General features: G+C 37.0%; 1 protein-coding gene across 1 annotated transcript; it reads right to left on the bottom strand.

Annotated features, from left to right (window-relative positions):
* Window positions 1–207: 207 nt before the first annotated feature.
* ATP6V1B2 (ATPase H+ transporting V1 subunit B2) lies at window positions 208–23,096 on the bottom strand. The gene is made up of 14 exons (XM_030832555.2): window positions 22,911–23,096; window positions 16,629–16,684; window positions 12,071–12,169; window positions 10,888–10,981; window positions 10,679–10,756; window positions 10,073–10,212; window positions 9,636–9,737; window positions 9,161–9,258; window positions 8,385–8,508; window positions 6,645–6,795; window positions 5,124–5,206; window positions 3,420–3,524; window positions 2,445–2,574; window positions 208–483 (listed from the first exon to the last, which is right to left on the bottom strand). Exons 1-14 carry the CDS (start codon window positions 23,044–23,046, stop codon window positions 344–346), a joined length of 1,536 nt encoding a protein of 511 aa, XP_030688415.1. The 5' UTR covers window positions 23,047–23,096; the 3' UTR covers window positions 208–343.
* Between the last annotated feature and the right edge of the window lie 1,469 nt (window positions 23,097–24,565).

Below are 24,565 nucleotides of genomic sequence, written 5' to 3'. Positions count from 1 at the left end.
GTGGACAAGGAAGGTCTGAGAGACCCAAATAATGAGGACACTAGGCAGCTAACTACACCACTATGTACAAATACACACATCAGTAAGAAAACTTCACCTCCAACCCTCAGCTACTTTAAACAAAGCATTGAAGTTCCAGGTTTTCTGAACAGGGGATATTTTAAAGGCTGTTAGCAGTTTAAAACATTGCAACACTGGCACAATATGTTACCTTTTCCTTGTTTTTAATTACAGGGTAACACAGTAAACTCCAACACAAAGGTGGGGATGGGGGAGTGCAAAAGGAATAAAGAAAACAGAACCAGTATTTCACAGGAGCATCGAGCCAGCGATGAAGTAGCAGCTAATGCTTCGCAGAGTCTCGAGGGTAGAATTCGCTCAAAGTGCTCTGAGGGATTCTCTTCAGCATTTCTTTGGGGAAGATTCGGAGCAGTTGCCAGCCAATGTCCAAAGTCTCATAGACAGTGCGGTTTTCGTATGGACCTTACAAAAAATTGAGATTAGATGAATAAAGGCCAAGTACTTCCAACTTCTCAGCGTTATTCAAAATTTATTCTGTTATGGAACTAGCACTGTAAGCATGAAGTATAAAAAGAGACACAAAGCAGTTAGGTCTCCCAGGACTGGATGTGACTTAATGTGGAAATGAGGGTCTAGACAATAAGTACCCCGGGGAACCAGAGAAAAGGGAGAAAGCCCACAGGCGAGACGTTCGGCGGCTGTGTGTGTGTGTGTGTGTGTGTGTGCGCGTGTGTTGTGTGTGTTTTAACAACGGGTGGGATCTAAACACACTCCACTGAATAATGGAAACTAGACCCAGAGTTTTGTCCAGAGAGTAGTGAGAAAAGCAGTTTCCCAGGAACACAGGCTGACCTGAAGGAGGCTAGTACAGATACTCAGAAGGCCTTAAATGCCAATTAAGCACCTGAATAGGTCCGTGTGAAAGTTTTCAAACTTGCTATTGCTATTATTATTCTTAATAGCAGAATCATTCTTATCCTGAAAATAAATCTCATTTTTTAACTAAGGAGTTAGAGTGGCTAGAGTTCTGCATCTCTTGTCTACCAGAACAATTTTTATCTTTTTAAGATATTAAGGTTCTGTGTAATTTTTTATTTTTTATTTTTTTAGAAAACCCAACTGTCATACGTTCTGGGGATTTTAATGTTACTTAAAAAATGTATCACATAAATAGAAAAGCGCACAAATCCTAAGTGTGTAGCTGATGCATTATTCCAAAATAAACACATCATTTGTAAGTATCACTGAGGTCAAAAATAGAGTTTACCAGCATTAGCAGGGGTGGCAGGGAAGAGAACAAACAAAACAGCTTGAAAGCCCTACACATGCTATGTAATAAAAACCATTATAGACTTTTTAACAGAAGGACAATCAATAAAATTAATACTAAATTTACCCTGGCAATGGCATAGACAGAGTCAGGGAGACTGGTGAAGATGCTGGCACTAACGGCCAAGGATGATGGGACAAAGGTCTGGACTAGGTCTTGGGACACACAGAGTGGTCAGAGATCAGCAGCTTCAAGATCACCCAGAACTTGTCAAAATACAGGCTCTCTGGCCCCACCCAGATCTACTGAATCAGAATCTGCATTTCAACAAGATCCCTGGTAGATTCAAAAGCATATTCAATTTTGAGAAACACCGGCCTAAGTTTTTTTAATAGGAATGAAAAGAGAACAGGATAAGATGTTTTAAAGAAGAACAATGCAAATTAGCAAATATTTGATGACTGGAGAATAAATGAAGAGGGTTAAGAATGCCCAATGCCTGAGCTTGGGCTAACTAGGGTAATGGTCATGCCAGAGGTAGACAGAAATTGAAAAGGGAATTGCTAGGTAGGTGGTCAGTTGGGAAAATACTTTGGTTCTCACCACACTGAGCCAGAGAGGATGGTGGCATAAACAAAGGCTTCCTAGCTCAAGATGCGGGACTAGAGCTTCAGAAAGAGGGGAAAGGCTCATACACAGGAAGTTAGTCATCAGCACAGGGGAAAAAAAGCACAGAAAGAACAGGTAATTAAGCCTTTGGGAACACTAACAATTAAGCAGCAGGAAGATGAGAAATCAGGAGGATGAAAATAGATGGACAGGAAAAGTCCAAAGCCCCCAAAGCCAGAGGAGAGCATTGCAGAGAGGGTAAGAGGGAGGAGAAGTGGCAATGGAGGCAGGAGAGCAGAAGGCCGGTTCTAAGGAAGAGAAAACACAAGACAGGAGCTAAATAAATGGATAAAGAAATTGAAGGTACAGGGGAAGGAACCAGAGGGCTAAGAACAAAGACATGGCAGGCGGCTGGAAGAACCTCTTCTCTAATCAGAAGGAAAATTGTATGGAGACCAATGTAAATTCTCTCAGACTAGGAAAGAAGTCCTCCTCAAAACTACATATGATGCTGTTTCTATTCATAGGAAAACAGTCATCTTACCCTGAGCAATGAAGTTCCTCTCAAACTTCTGCAGAAATTCCAAGTAAAGCAGATCATCTGACGTAAGGGCTTCTTCTCCAACTACGGCTTTCATGGCCTGCACATCCTTACCAATAGCATAGCATGCATACTAAAGAGGAAAAAAAGGTTTACACGAACAGAGAGAAGGTTTTATAAATGGTAACGGTACTCTGGGCTATGTAAGTGTATTGCTGTAGCTATCTTCACAGTATTTCACATGATTTCCAAACATAATTCACATAAAGTTCATATGCAAGTACTGGGAAGACTTTATTATACGTAGTCTCACTAAGAAAGGAGTCTTCAAGCATGCAGTACATAGGCATTACTAACACTCTACAAAAAATACACTCCCTCAATATACCAGTGAGCTTACATTTTGTAGAGCATTTAAAAATCACAACTTACACAATAGGAGAAATCCATCTCTAAATTCTATTCAAAAAAAATATCTGTGTTATCCCTGGGTTTATTTATCATTTCTACTTTAAGGTCAAATGTGTTTTTCTTTAATTATGCTTGGTATACAATCTCAGGACTATAGCAACCAAGGATTTCATAGAATATATACAGCTGTATCCCTTAGCGTTCTGGTGATTGCCTAATATGTTAAACAAAAAATTAGAATAGTCTTTCAGAAATACTCTATAATTAAGGTTACTAATAAAAACTTAATCGTCTTATGCCTTTTTTATTTAAAAACTACCTCATATAGCATTAGAGGTGGGTTTCAAGCATGTGATTTTTAATCTTTGTCATGAGCAGTTATCCTTATGAAAAAGGCTCTAATGAATGTTTCTGTATTCCACTATTCTATATGTTCTATATTAAAATTCTACTTTGATGGGGGGAGAAGAAAAGTGATATGGAAGAAAGACGAGAGGTATAAGACAGCAGAATGAACTGAGAAAGTATTCATTTCTTTAAACACCATCCTGGAGAAAACATACGTACCAGCTGGTTAGATACATCGGCATGATCCTTTCTGGTCATACCTTCTCCAATAGCAGACTTCATTAACCGCGACAACGAGGGCAGCACATTAATAGGTGGGTAAATCTTGGGTAAAAGGGGAAGGGGGAAAATATTATATTTAAGTACAAAATTCAGGCTTTACTGGTAGTAAAGGAGGATTTTGAAACTCATTTTTATTGCTTAAATTGCATAACACTGCTACATTTGTTTCCTAGATGATTCCTAATATCTTTTCCTGATAAGAAAAGGAAGAAACATTTTACAGGTTAAGATTTCTTTTGAGAATCAAACCCAAAAGGTAAAATCTACAAAATAGTACAAGATTATATTAAAAAACTGAATTTTCAACATCTGCCTATAATATCAAATCCAAATGGTCTTCTGAACTCTGACTCATAAAATCACACATAAAAAGATTAACAATAGGGCTTCCCTGGTGGCACAGTGGTTGAGAGTCCCCCTGCCGATGCAGGGGACGCGGGTTCGTGCCCCGGTCCGGGAGGATCCCGCATGCCGCAGAGCAGCTGGGCCCGTGAGCCATGGCCGCTGGGCCTGCGCGTCCGGAGCCTGTGCTCCGCGGCGGGAGAGGCCACGGCTCTGAGAGGCCCACGTACCACAAAAAAAAAAAAAAAAAAAAAAAAAACACAATAATTTCACCTAAAAGCTGATATCAGAAGCTGGCATCTATTAAAGAACCAATAAAAAATCTGTTTTTGATTATTCAGTCATAAAAAAGAATGAAATCTTGCTGTTTGCAGCATCATGGATGGACCTTTAGGGCACTATGCTAAGTGAAATAAGTCAGACAGAAAAAGATAAATACCATATAATCTCACAAAATGTCAAGCTCACAGATAGAGAACAGACTGGTGGCTGCCTGAGGCAGGGGATGAGGGGTGAGCAAAATGGGTGAGGGAGGTTAAAAGGTACAAACTTTCAGTTATAAAATGAGTTAAGTCATGGGGATGGAACTTTCAGCATGGTGACTATGTAAGTTAATAATACTGTATCACATATTTAAAGGGAGCTAGAAGAGTGGCTCTTCAAAATTCTCATCACAAGAAAAAAAATTTTGTAACTATGTGAGGTGGTGGATGTTAAGTGCACTTACTGGGGTGATCATTCTGCAACATATACAAATATCAAATCATGACACTGTACACCTGCGACTAATGTAATGTTACGTCAATTATACCTCAATTTTTAAAAATTTTAACAATAAAAGACAAAGAAAAAACTCTGAAAAATCTGTTCTTGTATTAATAACAAAAGTAGATTATACCATTATGGAACAGAAGACCCAAAAAAGTTCTTTGAACAACTCACTCCATTTTAAGTCATAATAAAGAAAGTGGAAATTTAATTCTTAATTCTGGCACTTTTTTCCACACCAGGATTTTAGTATTACAGAAATGACAATTTTATAGCCATATTAAAAACAATGTAATTTGATATTTTCTTTTTTTTTTAACATCTTTATTGGGGTATAATTGCTTTACAATGGTGTGTTAGTTTCTGCTTTATAACAAAGTGAATCAGCTATACATATACATATGTTCCCATATCTCTTCCCTCTTGCTTATATTTTCTAAATAAATAATTCCTAAGAGCAAAGTGAGAGTCACTAAAGAATAACTGAAGAATAGATCTATAGGCTTATAGCATCGTTCAACTGTCAAATACCTGTCTGTTGTGTAGCTGTCTGTCCACATAGATCTGCCCCTCTGTAATATATCCAGTCAAGTCAGGAATGGGGTGAGTGATATCTACCAGAGAAAGACACCTGATGTTAGTTAAAGTGTCCATCTCATATAAACAAAACCACAGGAAGTCAATCTGCACTACTTAAAACAGTGCTATATAAAATAGTTTGCTGTGATGATGGAAAAGTTCTTTACCTGTGCTGTCCAATATGGCAGCCACTGGTCAAATGTGGCTACTGAACATGTGAAATGCGGCTAAACGCGACTGAAAAACTTTATTTCAAACTTTATCTGATTTTAATAAACTTTAGAATTTAAACAGCCAAATGTGGCTAGAGGTTACCGTATTGGCCAGTCTAACTTATCTGGTTGCAGCACAGTTAGACATGTGTCGACACAAGTTAAATTAGCTATATTCATAAAAAGTACTATTTCTCCTAGTTATGCTCTCTCTCCCCCAAATATAAATAAAGTTCCATTTTAAACACAAAGCTCATTTGCAGAGATTTGCCAATTTGATGTATACTGAGAGAACATTCTTCATCCATAAGCTATCCCAGAGGGACACACAACATTTCAACATGGAAAATACAGAGAGGCTAAACAAGTTAAGCAACACTACACAGGCAGCACCAAGCAGGTCCCACAGAGCAAGACACCTCTAAGTCTGTTAAATTACAGAGAGTAATTTTGTAGCTGCTTCCTTGGAACAAATCATTTTCACATCAGAGGTAGTATTCAGACTGCCTGGGTTCTAAAGCCGCCACTTCCTAACTGTGACACTTTACCTCTCTGTGCCTCACACGAGAGCATCTAAAAAGTCGCTATGAAGATCAAATGAGTCAAAACTTACAAAACACTTAGAACAGTGCTCAGTTATAATGAGTTATTACTGTTTCTGAAAATATTTTGAAAAAGTGTTTTTAAAAGACTGAGATAAAGATAAAAAGACACTAACATAAGGGGAATGCTGAAAGTCTCACCCGGGGGCTGCTGGGCATACATCCAGGCAGGCACTGCACTGTGCACTTAGACACACATGATAAAACCAAGTAATTTTTAGCAAGTCTTTGATGATCGTTCTATCTCTAGAGTCTCGTGGCATTTACTATCTGTGCTCTATATCTGGCACTTAAGCTACCTTAAACTACTGATGCACATACATTTAAAAAATATCCACCTAGAATGAGTAGCTTACATTAAGTAGAGCCCATAAATCTTTTAAAAATTCATTTCATCTAGACCAGTGTCCTGCAAACAGTAGACACTAAATACTAGCTAATAAATAAAAATTACAAGAAAATTTTTCTACAAAAGAATAATTATTATGGGTAGTTTCGAAATGAAAAATTTTATTAGAAACAAATCACTAGGTAAGGTAAACTTCTGGAGGATAAACTCTCAAAAGAATTTCAACTCAAAAAGATAGATGGTCTTCTCTCTTAAAATCAAAGTCCTTACAACGATTAGGGATGCTATAATCCAAAGACCCTAAACTTACCATCATTAGGCATGGTGAGAATAGGAATTTGAGTAATAGAGCCACTTCTACCTTCCACTCTACCAGCACGTTCATATATTGTGGCTAAATCTGTATACATGTAACCTGGGAAACCTCGTCGACCAGGAACCTCTTCCCTGGCTGCTGAAACCTGACAGTGAGTCAAGGAGAACAGTATCACATACCAGAAAATGAAAATTAAAGCTTGGTTAGAACACATTTGTTTGAACAGGCCAAATTACAAAGATGGAAATATCTTGTTCATTTTAAATATCACCTCTAGAAATGATTAAGAAAAATCTAGCAACATAAATTCAGATTATTCTGCAACAAAAATGTTGACAATTGGGGACCACAGTTTTCTGCTAAAATCATACTGCCATAACACAAATCTTCAAATAGCTTGCTAGAAGAAAATCTGCTTGCAATTTTATAAATCAAAGGTAGTACATTTTAAAACTAAGAGAACATTCTCAGTTCACAAGATTTACTTCACGTTATGGATCTTGCCAGATTTACATAAGCTAATCCTGAAAAGATCAAAAGGGAAGGAAATACGTATATCAGAAATCATCTGATGCATTTTACATACATTATTTAATTTAATCCTCACAACAACCCTATGAGGAAGTTAATGTTATTAATCCCAACTTACAACCGGAATCAAGGGCCAGATAATTTCCCTGGATCACCGCACAAGATAAGAATAGTAATAAATGGTCTTTCTCTTAGAGACAGGCACACTAGAATATATGCATACATTTTAATCTACAGCCAACAAGAACTGTAAATCATTAAGCCCAACTTCTAACTGCTACTTTGGTTCCTCCAAGAGTATGCTCCAGCAGTGCTACTCAAAGTGTGGCCTGCAGACCAGCTTTTATCAATTTGTAAGGAGATAATGTAGAAAGCAAGATAAACATATAGAAAACTTTAGTGGCAATTTGATAGAATAATTGTCTGTCGAATCTAATACTACTAATAAAAGGGTTTGTAAATTGTTTTTTTTTGTTTTTTTTTTTACTTTTCTAATACTTATTTTTACTGCCTTTTAGAAAAGTATTTGTGATGGATGGGAGAAAAGAAGTCCTTCAATGAAAAAACACTGTAGCCGAGTGAGATATGATGATGGATCTTAGGGAATCTTAGGCTAGATATTTATATAGGCTGTCTCTTCAGAAGTCTTCTTCCCTTTTTTGCACACTTAAAAGAGCAAGTAACTCAAAATTTCAGTAACTTGCATTAGAACAAACACCCCACACTTCTGGATGGTAAGTGCTAGAATCTTACATTGTTTCTAAATAATCACTGAGCTTTCTGAAGGAAAAAAAAGTTCTGAAGAGGGTTCTGCCAGAGTGTAGTCTTCACTTATGGAAATAAATAAAAATTTACATCATTAAAAATGAAATTCTTGAAAAGGGCTGAAAACTGACAGTCTGGACAGAGACAGAACTACCTTGGAGAGTAACTGATTAAACAGCTTGCATCATTTACTCTAAGAATCCAGTCTTAATCAATGGAGACAGTGAGAGTATGATAAATAGGCTAATAATTTAAATCTCATCCTCTAATTCAATTAGGTTGACAAAGGTAATATTTTCTTTTCTGATTAATTAAGGTATTCTACTAATATATGAGCAATGCATTTAAAAAAACATGATTTAAAAAAAAAATGAAAACTTGTAGAGGGACAAGATAATCCCTGACAAGATAATCCATTTTAATTAAGAAAAAAATTACCTCTCGAAGTGCTTCAGCATAAGAACTCATGTCTGTTAGGATAACCAATACATGTTTCTCACACTGATAGGCCAGGAACTCGGCCGTGGTTAGAGCCAAGCGAGGAGTGATAATTCGCTCAATACTGAAATGAAACATTAAGTCCTAAGTCACTCAAACAAAAAGGCCAAAAACAAAACAAAATGATTCCAGAAATAATAGTACAGTCTCCCTTTTAAAGTTTCACATAAATTGAGGAAGGTTAAGCAATTATTACTTTAAAAGTTCTTAAGTAAGGCAGGGTTCTTTTATGTATTTACATAATAAGAATTACTTAGTGCTACACAGCTAAATTGATTTATTTTATAAATGCCCCATAATTTGTCAGAACTATATAGTTCTCAAAATTGAGCAAGAAAGGAAGAGAGAGAGAAGGAGAAAGGGAGGAAAGACGTAGGGGCCAGATCTTGCAGGTAAGAGGAAAAGGTAATTTACTGAGTATGGACTGTGTGCTAGGTAACTTATACTATTATCTCATTTAATATGTACAACAACCCTGTGAGACAAGTATTATTTATCACACTTTATGAAAGAAGACACTGAGCTTCAGAACCTAAGTGACTTACCCAAAACCAAGTAACTTGCAAGAAGCAGAGCTGGAATTTAAATACGGTTATCTCATACCTAGGCCTGTGTAGCTTTCACTGTAATGTTCTACCTCCTTAGTGTAAGGTGACATTTTTGACCAGAAGCCTGCATGAACAGGGGGAAAATAGCTCTATTTTTTGTTTACTTACGTTGGGTCGTTGGCCAAGTTCAAAAAGAGGCAGACGTTGTCCATTGAGCCATTTTCTTCAAAGTCAGATTTGAAGAACCGGGCAGTTTCCATGTTTACCTAAATGGCAATGACTTCATCAGTGCTGGGAGAAGAAAAATGCCCAATATTTCTTTCTTTCTTTTTTTTTCCCCTCAATATTTATTTCTGATGAAGGCCAAGCTATAGATCTGCACGCTCCTTCCTTTAAAGGTTCAAGTACCCCCAAAACGTTCACAAAAGCCAACAGAGTAAACAGCTTGCTTTGGGCACAAAGGGAATTATTCTTACATTCCATAGTCAAATGCTAAATACTAATCCATGGTTTGCCCAAAATGCCAAGCTGCAACTTCTCCGCCTAGAGATAAACTGAATAATATATGTGCAGTTTTCTACATTGTTCTAATAACACAAGCAATTTTACATTTCATACTAAAACAGAAAAAGATAATACTTACACCCATAGCAGCAAATACAATCGCAAAATTTTCCTCACTGTAGTCCACTACATCTTTGGATTTTTTTACCAAACCAGCCTGGCGACAGATTTGAGCTGCAATCTGATGAGGAGTACAAAAGAACTAAGTTAAAATCTAAAATAATACTTCTACAACAAAATAACTTTTACCCTAAACTTTGGGGAACTGTAATCATAAATGAAACTGGGTTGTCTTAAAGGGCTTTACTCAATAAAACTATTTTGTAATTTTTGCAGATTCCTAAGAGTAAGGAAGAAGTCAGATATGTGTGGATAAAGAGTCAATGTAATTGGATTATATAAACAGTAACATTGGGTATTTACCTTGAAAATCCTATATTTGGTTTCTCACTAAGAGTGAAGCACTCAGAAATTCTTTCTTCTTGAATTTCATACCAAACAGATTCTAGTTCTCACCTCATTGTGCGGTAAGCCAGCAGCAGAGAAGATAGGAATTTTCTGCCCCCTAGCAATACTGTTCATGCCATCTATGGCCGAAATGCCGGTCTGAATCATCTCCTCTGGATAGATCCGACACTGAGGATTGATTGGCTGGCCTAATGCATTTCCAAAAGGGAAAATTTTACTATGTCTCTACATTAAGACTACAACCATACAAAGCATATAAAGCATTTCTTCCTACTCTTAAAAAATCAGTTATTTTTGAAATCTGAAACTGTTTAAATATTTTTTTCCATTAATCTTTTGTAGATTCACAAATTATATGGTAGTAAAGTGAAATGTAAGGTATAGCAAATAAGAGAGAAATCCTAATTTCAAAGCCATTATGGCTTTTACATTTCAGATATATCCTGGTGATATTTTACAATAAATAAAATATAAAATTTTAAGATAACCTCTAGGAAAAATAAATTAAATAGTAAACAAAAAATAATTAATCAAACATGGAATATGTTGGTTATCTACTTAAAGTATCATAAAAATCACCCTTTATCTGACAAATGTATAAGATAGATAGATGCTATTTTCCCCAAAACACAGAAATCCATTTTCTGTCCCTACCCATGATATCAAGGAAGTCTTCAGCCAGTACAACAGGACCTCTGTCGATGGGTTTTCCTGATCCATTGAACACCCGACCTGTTAAACAGTAACAAGACAGTACAGAGTGGACAATGACTCAAATATTCATAATCTTTACAAAGACTTCATGGAAATACATTAAAAAGGAAACAGATCTCTGCTCAGAATGAATAATAATATCCGTTTACCAAGCATATCCTCAGACACCGGCGTTCGGAGAATATCCCCAGTAAACTCACAGGATGTCTTCTTGGCATCTATACCTGAAGTCCCTTCAAACACCTATCAAGAAAGAAAAGTAAACAGAAGGGCATAAGAAATTTAGATCATAAGCGCTTAAGATTTGTCAGCCCTTATAAAGTAAAATACATCAATGTACAGACTACTTTTAGTATTATGAATAAAGAAGTGTTCATGGTGGACGATGAACCAAATTGCCAACCTCTTAACCAGGGTCATGCCTGCAGGCCAAATCCACCAAGCAAGCTAAGAATGGTTTTTACATTTTTAAAGGATTGTTTTTTTTAAAAAAAAAAAAGGAAAAAAAAAGCGTAAGAACATGCATCAGAGACCTTAGGCAAAACCCTCACAAAGCCTAAAAAATTTACTATCTGGCCCCTTACAGAAATTCTGCCGACCTCTGCTCCAGATCTACTTTTTAGAGCAATATGTTATTTGAGAAAACCGGCACTTCCTATAATCAGCAACATTAAATACTAGGCATTATCAGAGACAATTTAATGAAGGAGACTCAGATCTTGTTTTGGTTTCAGCCCATAAGCTCTGAATTCTACTTTTCATCTCTCTCCTTCTATGTGACTATCTGTTTCATTTTATCCATTAAAATTTTTTTTTAAAAAAGCCATTTTACCAGTGGAGCTATTGGGCTAGAATGGATATTGGTGGCTGGCATTTAGCAAGAAAACATGAAAAAATACTTTTCTTCCCTCATAGCCAGTAAAGAGTCGGGTCCCTGGCTTAAGATTTTTCATGGTCGTGATGGTGCAAAAGCAATACACATTCGGTAGAAATGGTACTTCAAAAAAATCACATGAGATATTTAACATTTTATTATAAAATAGGCTTTGTGTTATATGGTTTTGTGCAATTGTATGCTAATATAAGTGTTCTGAGCACCTTTAATGTAAGCTAAGCTAAGCTATGACGTTCGGTAGGTTCTGTGTACTAAATGCATTTTCAACTTACAATATTTTCAGCTTATGATGGGTTTATCAAGATGTCACCCCACCTATAAGTTGATGAAGATCTGTATACTTATGTGATAATTACCAGAAAGAACTACTGGTGTTTCTTATGTTTGTTGTGATCAGAAAAACGTTCAACTGGCCAGGTTTTGAAAGTGATGCTTACCTGAACCACTGCTTTGGAACCACTAACTTCTAAAACTTGCCCACTCCTCTTTGTGCCATCAGGTAGTGTTAAGTGCACAATCTCAGCATATCTGGGAAACTAAATAGGAAAAAAATAAAGGCTCAATAACCAACATTTTAAAAGCTCCTCAAAATACTCTATATGCTTCTATGTCTTTCACAGCATGTATGCACATGCAGACCCCATACCTCCCCAAAGCACACAGGTATACATCCAGAGTTTAGAATATCCTCAGGTAGTTTAAGTCCTTAAAACACTTATCACTGGCACATATACTGGCAAACGCAACATAAGGTACAGAGGGAAGGATCTTAAATCTATGAAACCACAGCAATTAAATTCCTTCCTTCTGTGTATATGTTTTTAAGCTTTGAGACTACAGAAAGTTAAAAAACTATGTTCCCACTACTCAGAAATGATGTTTGCTTCTGGGCTGTGTAATCACCTTGTGCTTTGGGAGGACAGGAATAAAATGCAACTAAACAATAAAATAATTACTATTATAATAAATAATGCAAATATTCCCTCCTCAATCTAATTCTCCTAACCAGAAATGTATTCCTCTAATCCATTTTTAATATTTTAAATTGCATGTTTCCAAAAATATACTGTAGTGTTTCACTTACCTAAATGATAACATACTAAATATATCATCCTGCAACTCGTTTTTTTTTTCCACTTGACCGTATGTTTTGGATCTGTCATAGTAGTATTTACCTTATTTTATTAACATAATCTTTTGAAAAATGCATCACTACTTTGTGTGATGTGAAGGAAAACATCTGCCAATGCATCCGTGAATCAACACTGACTGTAGGACACTTGATTCTGGAGATGCTAATATGAATAAACGGGCATCTAGAATCAATGTTAGAACAGATATAGTTAAAACCAAGTGACACTACATTTTATTCAGCTGTTCTTCTACCACTGGTGTTCAAGTCTGTTCCAAATTTATACTACTACAAACATGTTGCAATGAACATTCTCACAGGTGGGCCCAAGTTTCCCTAAGGTATCTGGTTATCTAGTGGTGGGCTATAGGCTGTGTCCATTTTTAAGTGAAATTACTCTGCAAAGGAACCTTTTACTTTACAAACTCCCTAGTAGTATAGATAAGTATCTTTTCCCTAAATCTTTGCCAATCTTATATTATTAAACTTTAATTTTTACCATTTTGATAAAATAAAAAATAGTATCTTTCAATTTGCATTTTCCTGATTCTACTAATATTGAGCATCTTTTCATGTTTACTGACAATTCAGACTTCATTTCCTATAATAGCCTTATTAATATCTTTTCCTCGCTTTTCAACTACATCTGCTTTTTCTTATTTACTTTTAGATAAGTTTCATAGATTCTGAGCATTAATCCTTTTGCGAATATCTGCTCCCAGTCTTTCTTGTCTTTTAATTTTGTTTATGGTATACTATCATACAGAAGTTTTTGCAATAAAATGACTTGTTTTCCTTTATGGTTTGTGTCTTTTGTGTAGGAAAACCTTCCAATCTGAAGTCATAAAAATGGTTTTCTATATTGTCTTCTGATAGGTTTCTCATGTTTTGGTCTTTAATCCATCTGGATGTATTTTTGGTACGTAATTTTATTTTTCTCATTTTTATTTTTATTTTTTCATACAGGAAGCCAAATACCCCAACAATATTTACTGAGTAGCACAAATTAATTTGTGCTACAAGTGGCACGACTTGTAATGTAGCCTTTATCATTTACCAAGTCAAATTCTCAGGTGTGAGAAGAGTTGGTTTTAAGAATCTTAACTTTGCTCCACTGAAATATCTGCTTACTCCCTCATCAAATTTTTATTCTTACTCTATTTCTAACTGATTTTGTTACCTGGAGAGAATCAACATATTTTCTATTCTGAGCCTTTTCATTCATGAACGTGGAATATCCACTTATTTGAAGTCTTCCTTTATGTCTTTCAACAAAGTTTCACAGTTTTTTGTAAAAAGTTCTAGACATCATCTGCATCCAGCAACACTGTTTTACACCATTGTTTCTAATAGTTTGTCCACTGAATAACTTGTGTTTTCTATTTAATTAATCATACTACCAAGAAATGATGACAGCTGTGCCTTTTCCTTTTTAATCCCTTTATCCCCTAATTTCTTTTTCCCACAGCATTGGTTAGGGTCCAAGCACAAAGACAGAACAAAGATGGAGAGCGGTGGTGACAACAGGTGTCCTCATCTTGTTCCTGATTTAAATGGGAATGTTTCTAGAGTCTCTCCTTAAATACGCTGTTTGCTGTAAGTTATGGTGGCTATCCTTTAAGAGGTTTTAAAAGTTTGTTCTATCCCTTATTTCTAAGACCTCCTTCTTCTTTTGTTTTGTTTTTTTTAGAAACAAGTAATTTTATCAGATACATTTTCTGTATTTACTGAGAAGAGCGTAAGCTTTTTCTAGCTTAATCTATGAATGACCTGAATTATACTGACATTTGCTAATATCAAATCATCTTTGTATTACTGGGATAAATTCTACTTTGTCATAATTCTGTTGACTTTTTTTTTTTTTTTTTTTGTGGTATGCGGGCCTCTCACTGTTGTGGCCTCTCCTGTTGCGAAGCACAGGCTCGGGACGCACAGGCTCAGCGGCCATGGCTCACGGGCTCAGCCGCTCCGCGGCATGTGGGATCTTCCCGGACCAGGGCACAAATCCGCGTCCCCTGCATCGGCAGTCGGACTCTCAACCACTGTGCCACCAGGGAAGCCCTGTTGATTTTTTAAAGTATATTTTTGCTAATATCCAATACATGAGAACATTTTTATTTAGAATTTTGGAATCTGTGCTTGTGAATGAGGTTAGCTACACTGTTTCTTTTCTGATACTATCCTTTGTCAGGTTTGGAAATCAAAGATGCGCTACCTTCAGAAAATGAGTTGGACAGCAGTCTCCATCATCATCTATTCTGATACAATTTGTATAAAATTATCCATTCCTTGATACTATCTGTATGCCTTAAGTTAAAAACAGGAGCCAAAAACTAAAAACAAACAAAAAACACTCTTAAATCTGGTGGTATAAAGCCATTCTTACAACTACATAAACTTTTTTCCTCAGCTGGAGTTATACCCCAAACAAACATTCAATAGAACTTTTTCAGCTTTCTTAAAATTACTTCCTCCAAGATGTTTTCTAAGTCCTTCCCATTATTGACTCTCATAGCATCCTGCACTCACCCTTCATAGCACTTAACAATTAGACATTTATGTATTTGTATTGTGTATTTTTGGTGCTGAGTTCAGCACTTAACATAGTTGAAGCATGAATATTTTTAACTGTTTTTGAAAATATATTTACTAATATAAAAGCTTCATATTTTTAAAATATGAGTCAAAAATTTTATCCAATAGAAAGTATATAAAAAAGAAGAAATAAAGGACAAAGAAGCAAATAATGCTTTCAATACTTCCTCAAAAAATAAAAGTGTATGCTTCATCCTTTCACAAAATATTAACGGGCAGCTGCCTAAACCTTGTACAATTTGTATACTGAGGCTTTGAATCAAACTGCAGACTAGTATGAAACTGTGGCCAGGAGGAAGCTATATGCTTAATCTTGCAATTAATTTGTATAGGTACCTTGTCATGCACAAAAATATCTTAGTGATAAAGCTGAAGAGACAGTTCACTTTGCCCTTTCTTTTAAGAAATGTTTTTCAATTTATTTTCTGCTTCCAGAGGGGCCACATGCCAAACACACTTCTGTCATTACTTCTCTCAACAAACTAATAACTGTGTACCTTTCCCCCTGATCCACTCTCAACAACAACCAATGCAGAATTACTGTTCTACAGAGCATATTATACAAATTATCTCTGAAGATATTTTAATCACTGAACTCAGGCAGGAGGCTTCACCTAGGGTGAGGTCTATTCAATTACAGACTATATTCTATGCCTCTTTTTCTAAGATAATTCTTATGTATAGGTGTGGCTAAAAAAAAACCCATGTAACTAAAGCATCTTTCAACAAACTGAATAAGTAAAAACTATTCTCTGCTTATGGTTTTAGTCACTGTTGAGATAATCTGTTGTTTATTCATTACTTGAATACCAGTATCAGGCCCTCAAAGACAAAAGTAACATTGTTTACTCACTCAAAGACCTTAAAATTTAGTAGAGAAGACAAAAATGTAACAAGTAGTTATAACACACTAGTCTATGACAAGAGCCACAAGATACTGTATATCTAAATATTCTACAAGTCATAAAACACACAAATATTACTGTTGTTTTCCTAATAAACCTGTGAGGTATGATTAACAAACAAATAAAATTTTAAATTTTACAGACAAGCGACTCAAAGCCACAAACAGATTCCACAACAGATCCAGTACTAGAATCCCATCTTCTGACTTCTGACCTAAAATTCTTGTCTCCATATAGCACTGACATTCCGACCAAGGAATGGCTTAAAAAAATCATAACAAAAGACTTAAAGTGTACTAAACAGTACTTAATACTATGCTTTTAACTTCATAAATGGTTAGACGATAATGATAGTGGTATTACCTTAACATGATCTAAGATCACTAGTGGACCATTAACTCCTGATACTGTCTTGTATGCTGGAAAGAAACACAAAAGAGTCAGTTCTTGTCAAACAGGACAACAGTCTAAATGATCTCTCTGGTATTACCAAAAAACCCCTCTCTCTATCATATCTATTATACGGAGCACTCAGAAAGTATGAAATTTTTCACCGAATTTATAAAATATGCCTGCATCTGTACAACTTCTCATAATCCCCTTCATCAAACCAAAACCATTTTTAATTCTTACTATAAGTCACATTGTTTCAAGGACCCAGGATACAAAAACAAAGGTAAAGACGGAGAGTTCCCACAAGAGTTCACAATTTTATATGGAGAAGGGGGAGGTAAGGGCTGTACCAGAGGTGTGCTGAGGGTGTGTGGGAGCACAGAAAAGACCCTGCAATGGTCCTTACTTAGAAAAGAAAAAGCTTTACAGAAAAGGTAGCACTTAGCAAAGTAGATAGAGAAGAAGGGAATCCGTAACTTTAAGCAGAAGTGACAAAACTCACAAAAGAAATCTGACAAAATGTAGTCTGTTAAGATAAAAGGCCATGATTAAATAGTATCATAAAAACTACGGAAAAAAAAGAGTTTATGAAGGCGGATGGAATTAAAGGCCAGAGATCACATAAGCATCCTTTAAAGAAAAAAAAAAGTCAAACGTTACTGTCATTGTAGAAGCTTATATTTTCTACTGCAAATTATGCCCTAGCAACAAACTACCCAAATCTCTCATTTTAGAAAGGAGGTAGCTATCATTGAATTGTATCACACCTACATACATGCCGAGTATAATGAATGGTAATCAAGTATAAATCAGAACACTCAGGAAAGCAATTCTAACAATGTCAGAATTAACTAAATTTCATAATCAGAAAAGCTGAAAACACAAATGAAATAAGTGTTTACAAGACCTAAAATAATGTGTAAGAAGCTGTCAACCAACTGGGAATTTTTCACTTGCTTGATTTCTTATGATGTCTTAGACAGAAATTTCTGAAATGAATGTAGACTCCCAAGAATGAGGAAACCATTTAATAACCAGTCTGTCCATTCAAGGGGCTTCAGAATTTAAAAACATAATTTCTTTAGCCAGGAAGCAAGTACCCTGGTAGAAACACTGAGACAGGGCAGGCAAGCACTGTCAGGAACCCTAGTCTTTCACACTGAGGACCTTTAAATTCTCACACCAAATATTTGCTTGAATACATTTGCTATTGTAATGATCAACAGAGGCCCCTAATTACTTTTTTTTCCAACCTTAGATAAAAAGCAAGTCACAAATTTTAAATGTTAAGCTACTTGAATGGATGGCAATGTAAACAAATTAATCATGCCTCCAAGATTATTAGAAATATCCCAGTTGTCACATATTCTGCTACTTTTATGTTAATCCTCTCCATTGTTTTAAAATAATCTAATACTCTTAAAAATAAGTCCTACCCCTAAAACAATTTCTTCATTGTTCTCATTTTATTTTTATTTTTGGCCTCGCCACACGGTTTGCAAGATTTTAGCTCCCCAATTGGGGATTAAACCCACGCCATGGCAGTGAAAGCGCCGAGTCCTAACCACTGGACCACCAGGGAAGTCCCTCACTGTTCTCATTTTAAAAGAATCCACATATTGTTTTTCAATTACTTTCTAAAATTGCTATGTGGATATGCAAAGTGAACTACATTAGAAACATGTTTTCTTGGCACACAGGTTTTAAAACAATAGAAACAAAGACCTTTTCAAAACCTAAACAGCTGGGAATGGGAGTAGGGAGTGGGCCAGTGGAGGTGTGGGAATTCAGTTTTGAGATTTACAGGCAACTGTTTTGAATAAAATGTAACATCAGTAAAATGCTTCAGATTCTGAAATTCTCTTTACTTTCCAGACAAGATTTGCATCTCCTTTGAACTTTTAACCTCTACAACAATGATCCTTAAGAATCTCATGTTTAAATTCAAGCTCATTCAAATTATGAAGTTTTGCCAGTCACAAGGCAAAAAGCATGACCAAGAAAAAAGAAATGCTAGTCATTGCTTTTCCTGGAAACAGTGAATCAAGTTGATTTCAACTATAGAAGGCAAGATTCTACTTCATCAAAAGCAGTCTCTAAATTTGCAACAATGTATGTAGCCTTTAAAAAAGCTAGTAACCACTGGAATTAATTAATAACAAAACTACCAATACACATTTAAAAAGTACTTGTCAGGAATTCTTTTTTAAACTCCATAACAGGTCTATAAGCCTAACAAATATTATTCCAAGTTTTACAAGAGAAAAATGATTCTCAGAAATTAAGTAACTTGCCTAAGGATCTGAACTTACACCGTCTGCCTCCAGTCATTTTTTCTTTGATTCTGTGCTACAGCTCAAATTCTAAAACTGAACTGGTCATTTTTTGTGGTCTGAGGCACTCTTGTATCATTACTGAAAAACAACCTTTCTCCAGTGGAGTGTAGCTACCAGAAAAGTTAAAGCAGGAAAGGAAGAAACTAATGGAGATGCTTCAGCAGTTTTCTGTCACTGGAAAGCATGAGGAGACCACTTCAGGTACAAACCAGAGGTTAAGCAACATGCTTGGTTTAAATTAAAATGGGGTGCAAACTAAACTAATAAATGTTATAATCCAAACTAAATAAAAAATATTACCAAACGAAACTGCTTCACACTTTACAGAGCATCTTCAGATAGGTTACCTTTTCAGTTTCACAAAACACTGGGAGGTAGGCAAGGCTGATAGACCTACTCCACACTTAAACTACATCTATGAGAAATCTGTTATTAAATGGAAGAGCCAGGATTAAAATTATTTTTGTTTGTTTGTGCCCCCCCCCACCACCAATTCTAAGTTTATACTCTATGACCCTTAGTCTCCAGTATAACTTAAAAATATGGAGATAACACAGTTCCTAGCACTTGGACTACAAATAGGGAGTAGAAAACAGTTTATATACAAACTATAGCTCCTTTCCACAACAGTAAAACTACTGGGGGGGAACAAGAAGAGAAAATAATATCAAATACCACCTTTTATCTCTCAACAATATTTACCCAGATTTTCTCACCATTAGTATTAACAGTCCAAAGCAGAGACAACAATTTAGATTAAAGCTGCCAAAGACATAAAGCTGCTCTTCAAAAAGTCAATACCCATTCACAAATCACATAAATATTTCTGTTTAGAAACAATAATGACCACTCTTCTCTTGAAAATTTCAAATGAAGAAGAACTTGGGTCTGCAGGGGATGATCAGAACTTCTGAAAACACAGCAGACACATGTTTACATCTTTGATCCTGAATATTTATGAAGACAATAAATATTTATGGAGTGACATTTAAAACCCAAAATCTACAAAGATTTTAAGAAGCACATATTTTGTTAGATGACATCCTCTTCCTCCTATAGGATATGAGATTGTTCAACAGAACTAACACTACTTAATGATTGTGAAACTTTCAAAAAGAACATTCGACAGTCATTGCACAATAAGAGATCTAGTCCTTCAGCCTCCACCTTATTAGCAAAACAAAACCGGAACAATCATCTTCTATTGTGCAAGAAAAGTAAAGACCCACACTTTGTAGTGGGCAAGGAGGGAGAGGTTCTGGAAAAAGGCAGGCCGACCATTCCTTTACTGGACTTTTCACTGAGGCTAACTCTGCTTTGTGACCTAAGAAACTAAGATTAGTTGATCTAGGATCTCAAGAACAAAGGAGATTATCTAATCCAAAACGTTTAACATCCAAAAGTTCTTCGTATATTATTGAACCTTGCTCAAAGTTTAAAAGGAAATCAAGTTTTCTTTCATTGTGACTTCAGAAATTCAACTAATGTGCTCAAGATTATTTCAAGCCTGCATATCTCATTTTCCATCTCTTGTTTACGGCCCCAGGATCCAATCTGTACAGTGGAACTGCCAATATTCCATTCCTTTGTTCAAAAAGCACACATTAAATAACTATAACTTTTTACCTAGGATGGTAACATCGATCTTTAATCAGAAAAATTAAGAAGTTAATATTTATTCAGAAGCAATTAAAAGTGTTAACTCGAATCAAGAATGTGGCAATACAGGAAAAAGATGACATTCAAATGCAGTTAGCTGTTAGCCTAAGTATGATATCATTTGTGCTTTTTAGAATAACCCAGACACAGAAGTGAAACTCAAACTAAGTACCCCAACTCCCTACTCTGGTTCCATCTACATTAAAGATCCATATACTAAACTATTAGAACAAGGGGTTTAAATGCAAGTTATACAATTACAAAACACAATGTTTCTATGTGCCAACACTGCGCTAGGCACTGAGGATACAAAAAGGATTCCTGAACCCTGAAGTTTCAGTTTTAAGCATTACGTCGCAACAATGTTGTCAGGAGGAATCTCATCTGGAGAAGTTCTTCAGTCACTGGCTAAGCACACACAGAATGTTGAGAAATCATACTCATCTCCCTTAAGGGTTTACAACCTCAATCATGGAGTACTCTTTAAACTATGTTATTATTTCAATTGATACTCTGAGTTGAGATTGAGTGAATAATTATATGGAAAAATGACTACTGCCCCTTATAATCTTTTCCTAGAAGCACCACTAATGTCTATCTGTTCTACCCAAAGAACAGCAAAGCATACAAATGCAATTCATAAAAGAGTATTTGTAACTGTTAGGCACAAATTTATTGTCATAAGAATGCAACATCTGTCAATTTCTTGAAACATTCAGCTCATGTAAACTCTCAACAAGCACTCTCTAATGCAAATAATTCCCATTATAGAAAGCACATGGGGGGAATAAATTAGGAGTTTGGGATTAAAATATATATACTACTATACATAAAACAGATAACCAACAGGGAACTACTGTATAGCACAGGGAACTATACTCAATATCTTGTAATAACCTCTAATGGGTAAGAATCTAAAAAAGAATATATATACATATATAATATATATAACTGAATCACTTTGCGGTACACCTGAAACTAACACAACGTTATAAATCAACTATATTTCAATTAAAAAAAAAACACATCTCTGCAAACCATAGAATCAAGTCTTTTCTTTCTTCCTTACACTGCAGTGCTGCCACATGACCTGACCCACTGACTGATGAGGATGGGATTAGTCAGGCAGGAGAGCGCTCAGACTGAAACCCTTCATCTGAAATTCTTGTTAACCAATGAGCCACCCACAAAGAGGTACTGTGGCAATTAACCGGCGCAAATACAGTCTCACCACGTTGGAAAACATCAGGTGCTTTCCTAAGTTTTAAAGAGTCTACTTCCAGTGCTCATCCCCGGTTCCTAAGGAAACTGTGAAGAGGTCTGATGCTACACAATTTTATTGTTTAGTCATCAAGAACCATTTCTTTCGAAACTGCTGAACAGTCCACTTAAGCCTGGTTTATTAAGGTCTTTTTACAATCACAACACTTAAACATGCTTATGCATATGCTTTGCATATTTGCTAAATAATATGGGCAAAGCTTCTTGTCTTCTCCAAGATAGCCTTGCAATCAAATTAATGGCAGAAAAAGGTCCAGCAAGAATTAAGAAACCTGGAATTTTCCTGCTCTGCCAGTAATTAGGGGTCTAAAGCCTGGCAAGCCCTGTCCCTTTCAGAACCTTAGGCTTCTCACTGTAAAATGAGAGGGTTAGACTAGATGACCCGCAGGGTACTTTTCAGCTCTAGCTTTCTCTGATATCTAGGTGTCCTCCTGCGGAGCAGCTTCTCCACTGAACAACATTTCCCTCTTGCTGTGGGCCTGACCTCCATCCACGAAAGGCCTGAACACGTCAGCGATGACACTACACCGTCCCCCTCGGCAGGATCTCAGGACCTGCCCTGAGGTCCACACCCGAGGCAGGGGAAGGGGAGGGGCGGTTCCCTCGACCCCTGCAGATCCAAATGAGATCAGCAGAAGATTAGGATAAGAGTGGCAATAAGTGGCCTTCGCTCAGAGACAGGAAGCAAGCGCCTGAGCATGCTCCAGCCTCGGGAAACTGGAGAGCACCGGTGGGGCAACAGCCAGGAGACCACCAACCCAGGAAAAAGTTCCCGTTGGTGCTCTTCCCCTTAGCCCACCCCTGGCACGGAAATTAAGGTACACTCAAATCGCCTACTAGAGAGAGACGTCGGAGTAGGGGGACGCGAGAGGGAAAAACAATCCCCTCATCCCACCCCTCTGGCTAAGCAGGTGAGTGGGAGCAAGGGGCTGGGCTAAGAGCAAAGACAGGATTCGTCTTGCTCTCTGATACTCACTGAGACGAGGCTGGGAGAGGTAGTTCCGGCTAATTGCCAGCACCTGTTCTCGAGACCCCACCACGGGCCCACTGGTGGATACGGGAAGCTCAGGCGCGGCCCCGTTCACGATGCCCCGCATCGCTCGCAGCGCCATCTTGTCTCCTCCGTCCCGACTGGCCCAGCAGCGGCGCCGCGCAGGCGCAGATATAGCTGGTGCAGCCCGCGCCCCGCTCCGCCCAGGCGCGCTGAGGAGTCCCCGCCCACTGAGCTGCACCCGACCCGCGGCCTCGTGACTTGGGCTCCGCGTAGGCGGGGCTAAACCCGAGCCCTCAGCGAGAGGAGCTGACCAGCGTGCTGGGAGGAGGACGCCGGGCCAGGGAGAGGGATCCAGAGAAAGGCAAGATTTAAGGGAGAAGGAGAAGAAAGGAGGGAGAGGGAAGGAAGGCAACTGCGTGCAGGAAAACTTCAGCGGCATTTCATGACATTGAATGAAGAGAACTCAAGTTCTAAAAAAGCACTTTGAAAGACAGAATCTAAAACCTCTTCTAGTGGATATTAACATGGGGAACCGTGTGCCATCATTTCTCTCACTTTATCATCTTCCTTTCCAATACATTCACTCATGTGTCCCTTCAAAAAACATATATTGGACTGTTTTAGGGTGGTGGTAGTAGTGTGAAAGACAAAGTGGGATGTGTTTGAAAACTATTTGAGGGTTAGAACCGGTGCAAGAATGATTAGCTGGCTGTGGAAGGTGTCGATCCAGGCTTGGGTCCTGAGTGATTGGTTGATTGTGTTGTTGTTTACCGGGTAGAACACAGAGAAGGAAGTGAGGAATTTTGCTGGTGGTAGAGGAGGAAAAGAGAAAAGCTAATTGTCTGGGGATGTGTTAAGTTTCCTGTGGAATATTCAGAATGAGATTTCTATTCAACTAAATAGGTAACTATCCCAGGAGAAGCTATCTGGGCTAAGTCAAGATCAAAATTTATAACTTATCACCATGTTAGTAATATGAAAATAGAAGAGATAAGCCAGAGAGTGCATGATGTATTGTGGAAGATACTAAAGGCCAACTTTTAAGAGATCACTAAGGTGAGGGGATGTACCAAGGAAGAGTATCTTGTAATCAAATCAAACTTGGAGTGATACTAGAGGTGGAGAGAACGCAGAGCACATGTTCTAGAAGCAAAAAGAAGAGAAAATCTTAAAGAGGGATTACTGTACTGTTAATGCCAAAAACTGACGAGAAGGGAAGTAATAGGAGTACTACAAGTATCCATTTTATTTGGCCATTAGAAGACCATTGTGATATAATGGGAAGATATATGCTTAATGGAAAACAATAAGCTTTCTTACATAGGTGAAAATTGTAGGGATTGAACTGTATATGATGGTGTCATATTACAAATGAAGTGATCATTACTTAGTTATTTAAACTCTACTTTAGGGGCATCTCATCTCCATGACCTTTGTTACATATACCCATAGCCCTTTTGGACCAAACCACTGAAGCAAGTACTCCTTAATTTTGAGTGAGATTTAGCATCATTTACTATGTCTTATACTTAAAAAAAAAAGGCGAAATAATATGGGGTGCCATTTTGTTTTAATTCATGGGAATGACTATAATTTTTAACTAATGTCCAAAGTTGTCAAGAGTAGGGACACGTAGT

Source organism: Globicephala melas, chromosome 6, assembly GCF_963455315.2.
Source record: "Globicephala melas chromosome 6, mGloMel1.2, whole genome shotgun sequence".
NCBI lineage: Eukaryota > Metazoa > Chordata > Mammalia > Artiodactyla > Delphinidae > Globicephala > Globicephala melas.
Note: the sequence above shows the minus strand (reverse complement) of the source record. Positions and strands in the feature narration are given on the sequence as shown.

Coding starts and splice junctions, on each gene's coding strand:
- ATP6V1B2 (XM_030832555.2), bottom strand. CDS start 23,046: ATGGCGCTGCGAGCGATGCGGGGCATCGTGAACGGGGCCGCGCCTGAG. Junction 12,170..16,628: donor TGATCTTAGATCATGTTAAG/GTAATACCACTA, acceptor TTTCCTATTTAG/TTTCCCAGATATGCTGAGAT. Junction 9,259..9,635: donor TTGTATTTGCTGCTATGGGT/GTAAGTATTATC, acceptor ATTGCCATTTAG/GTAAACATGGAAACTGCCCG.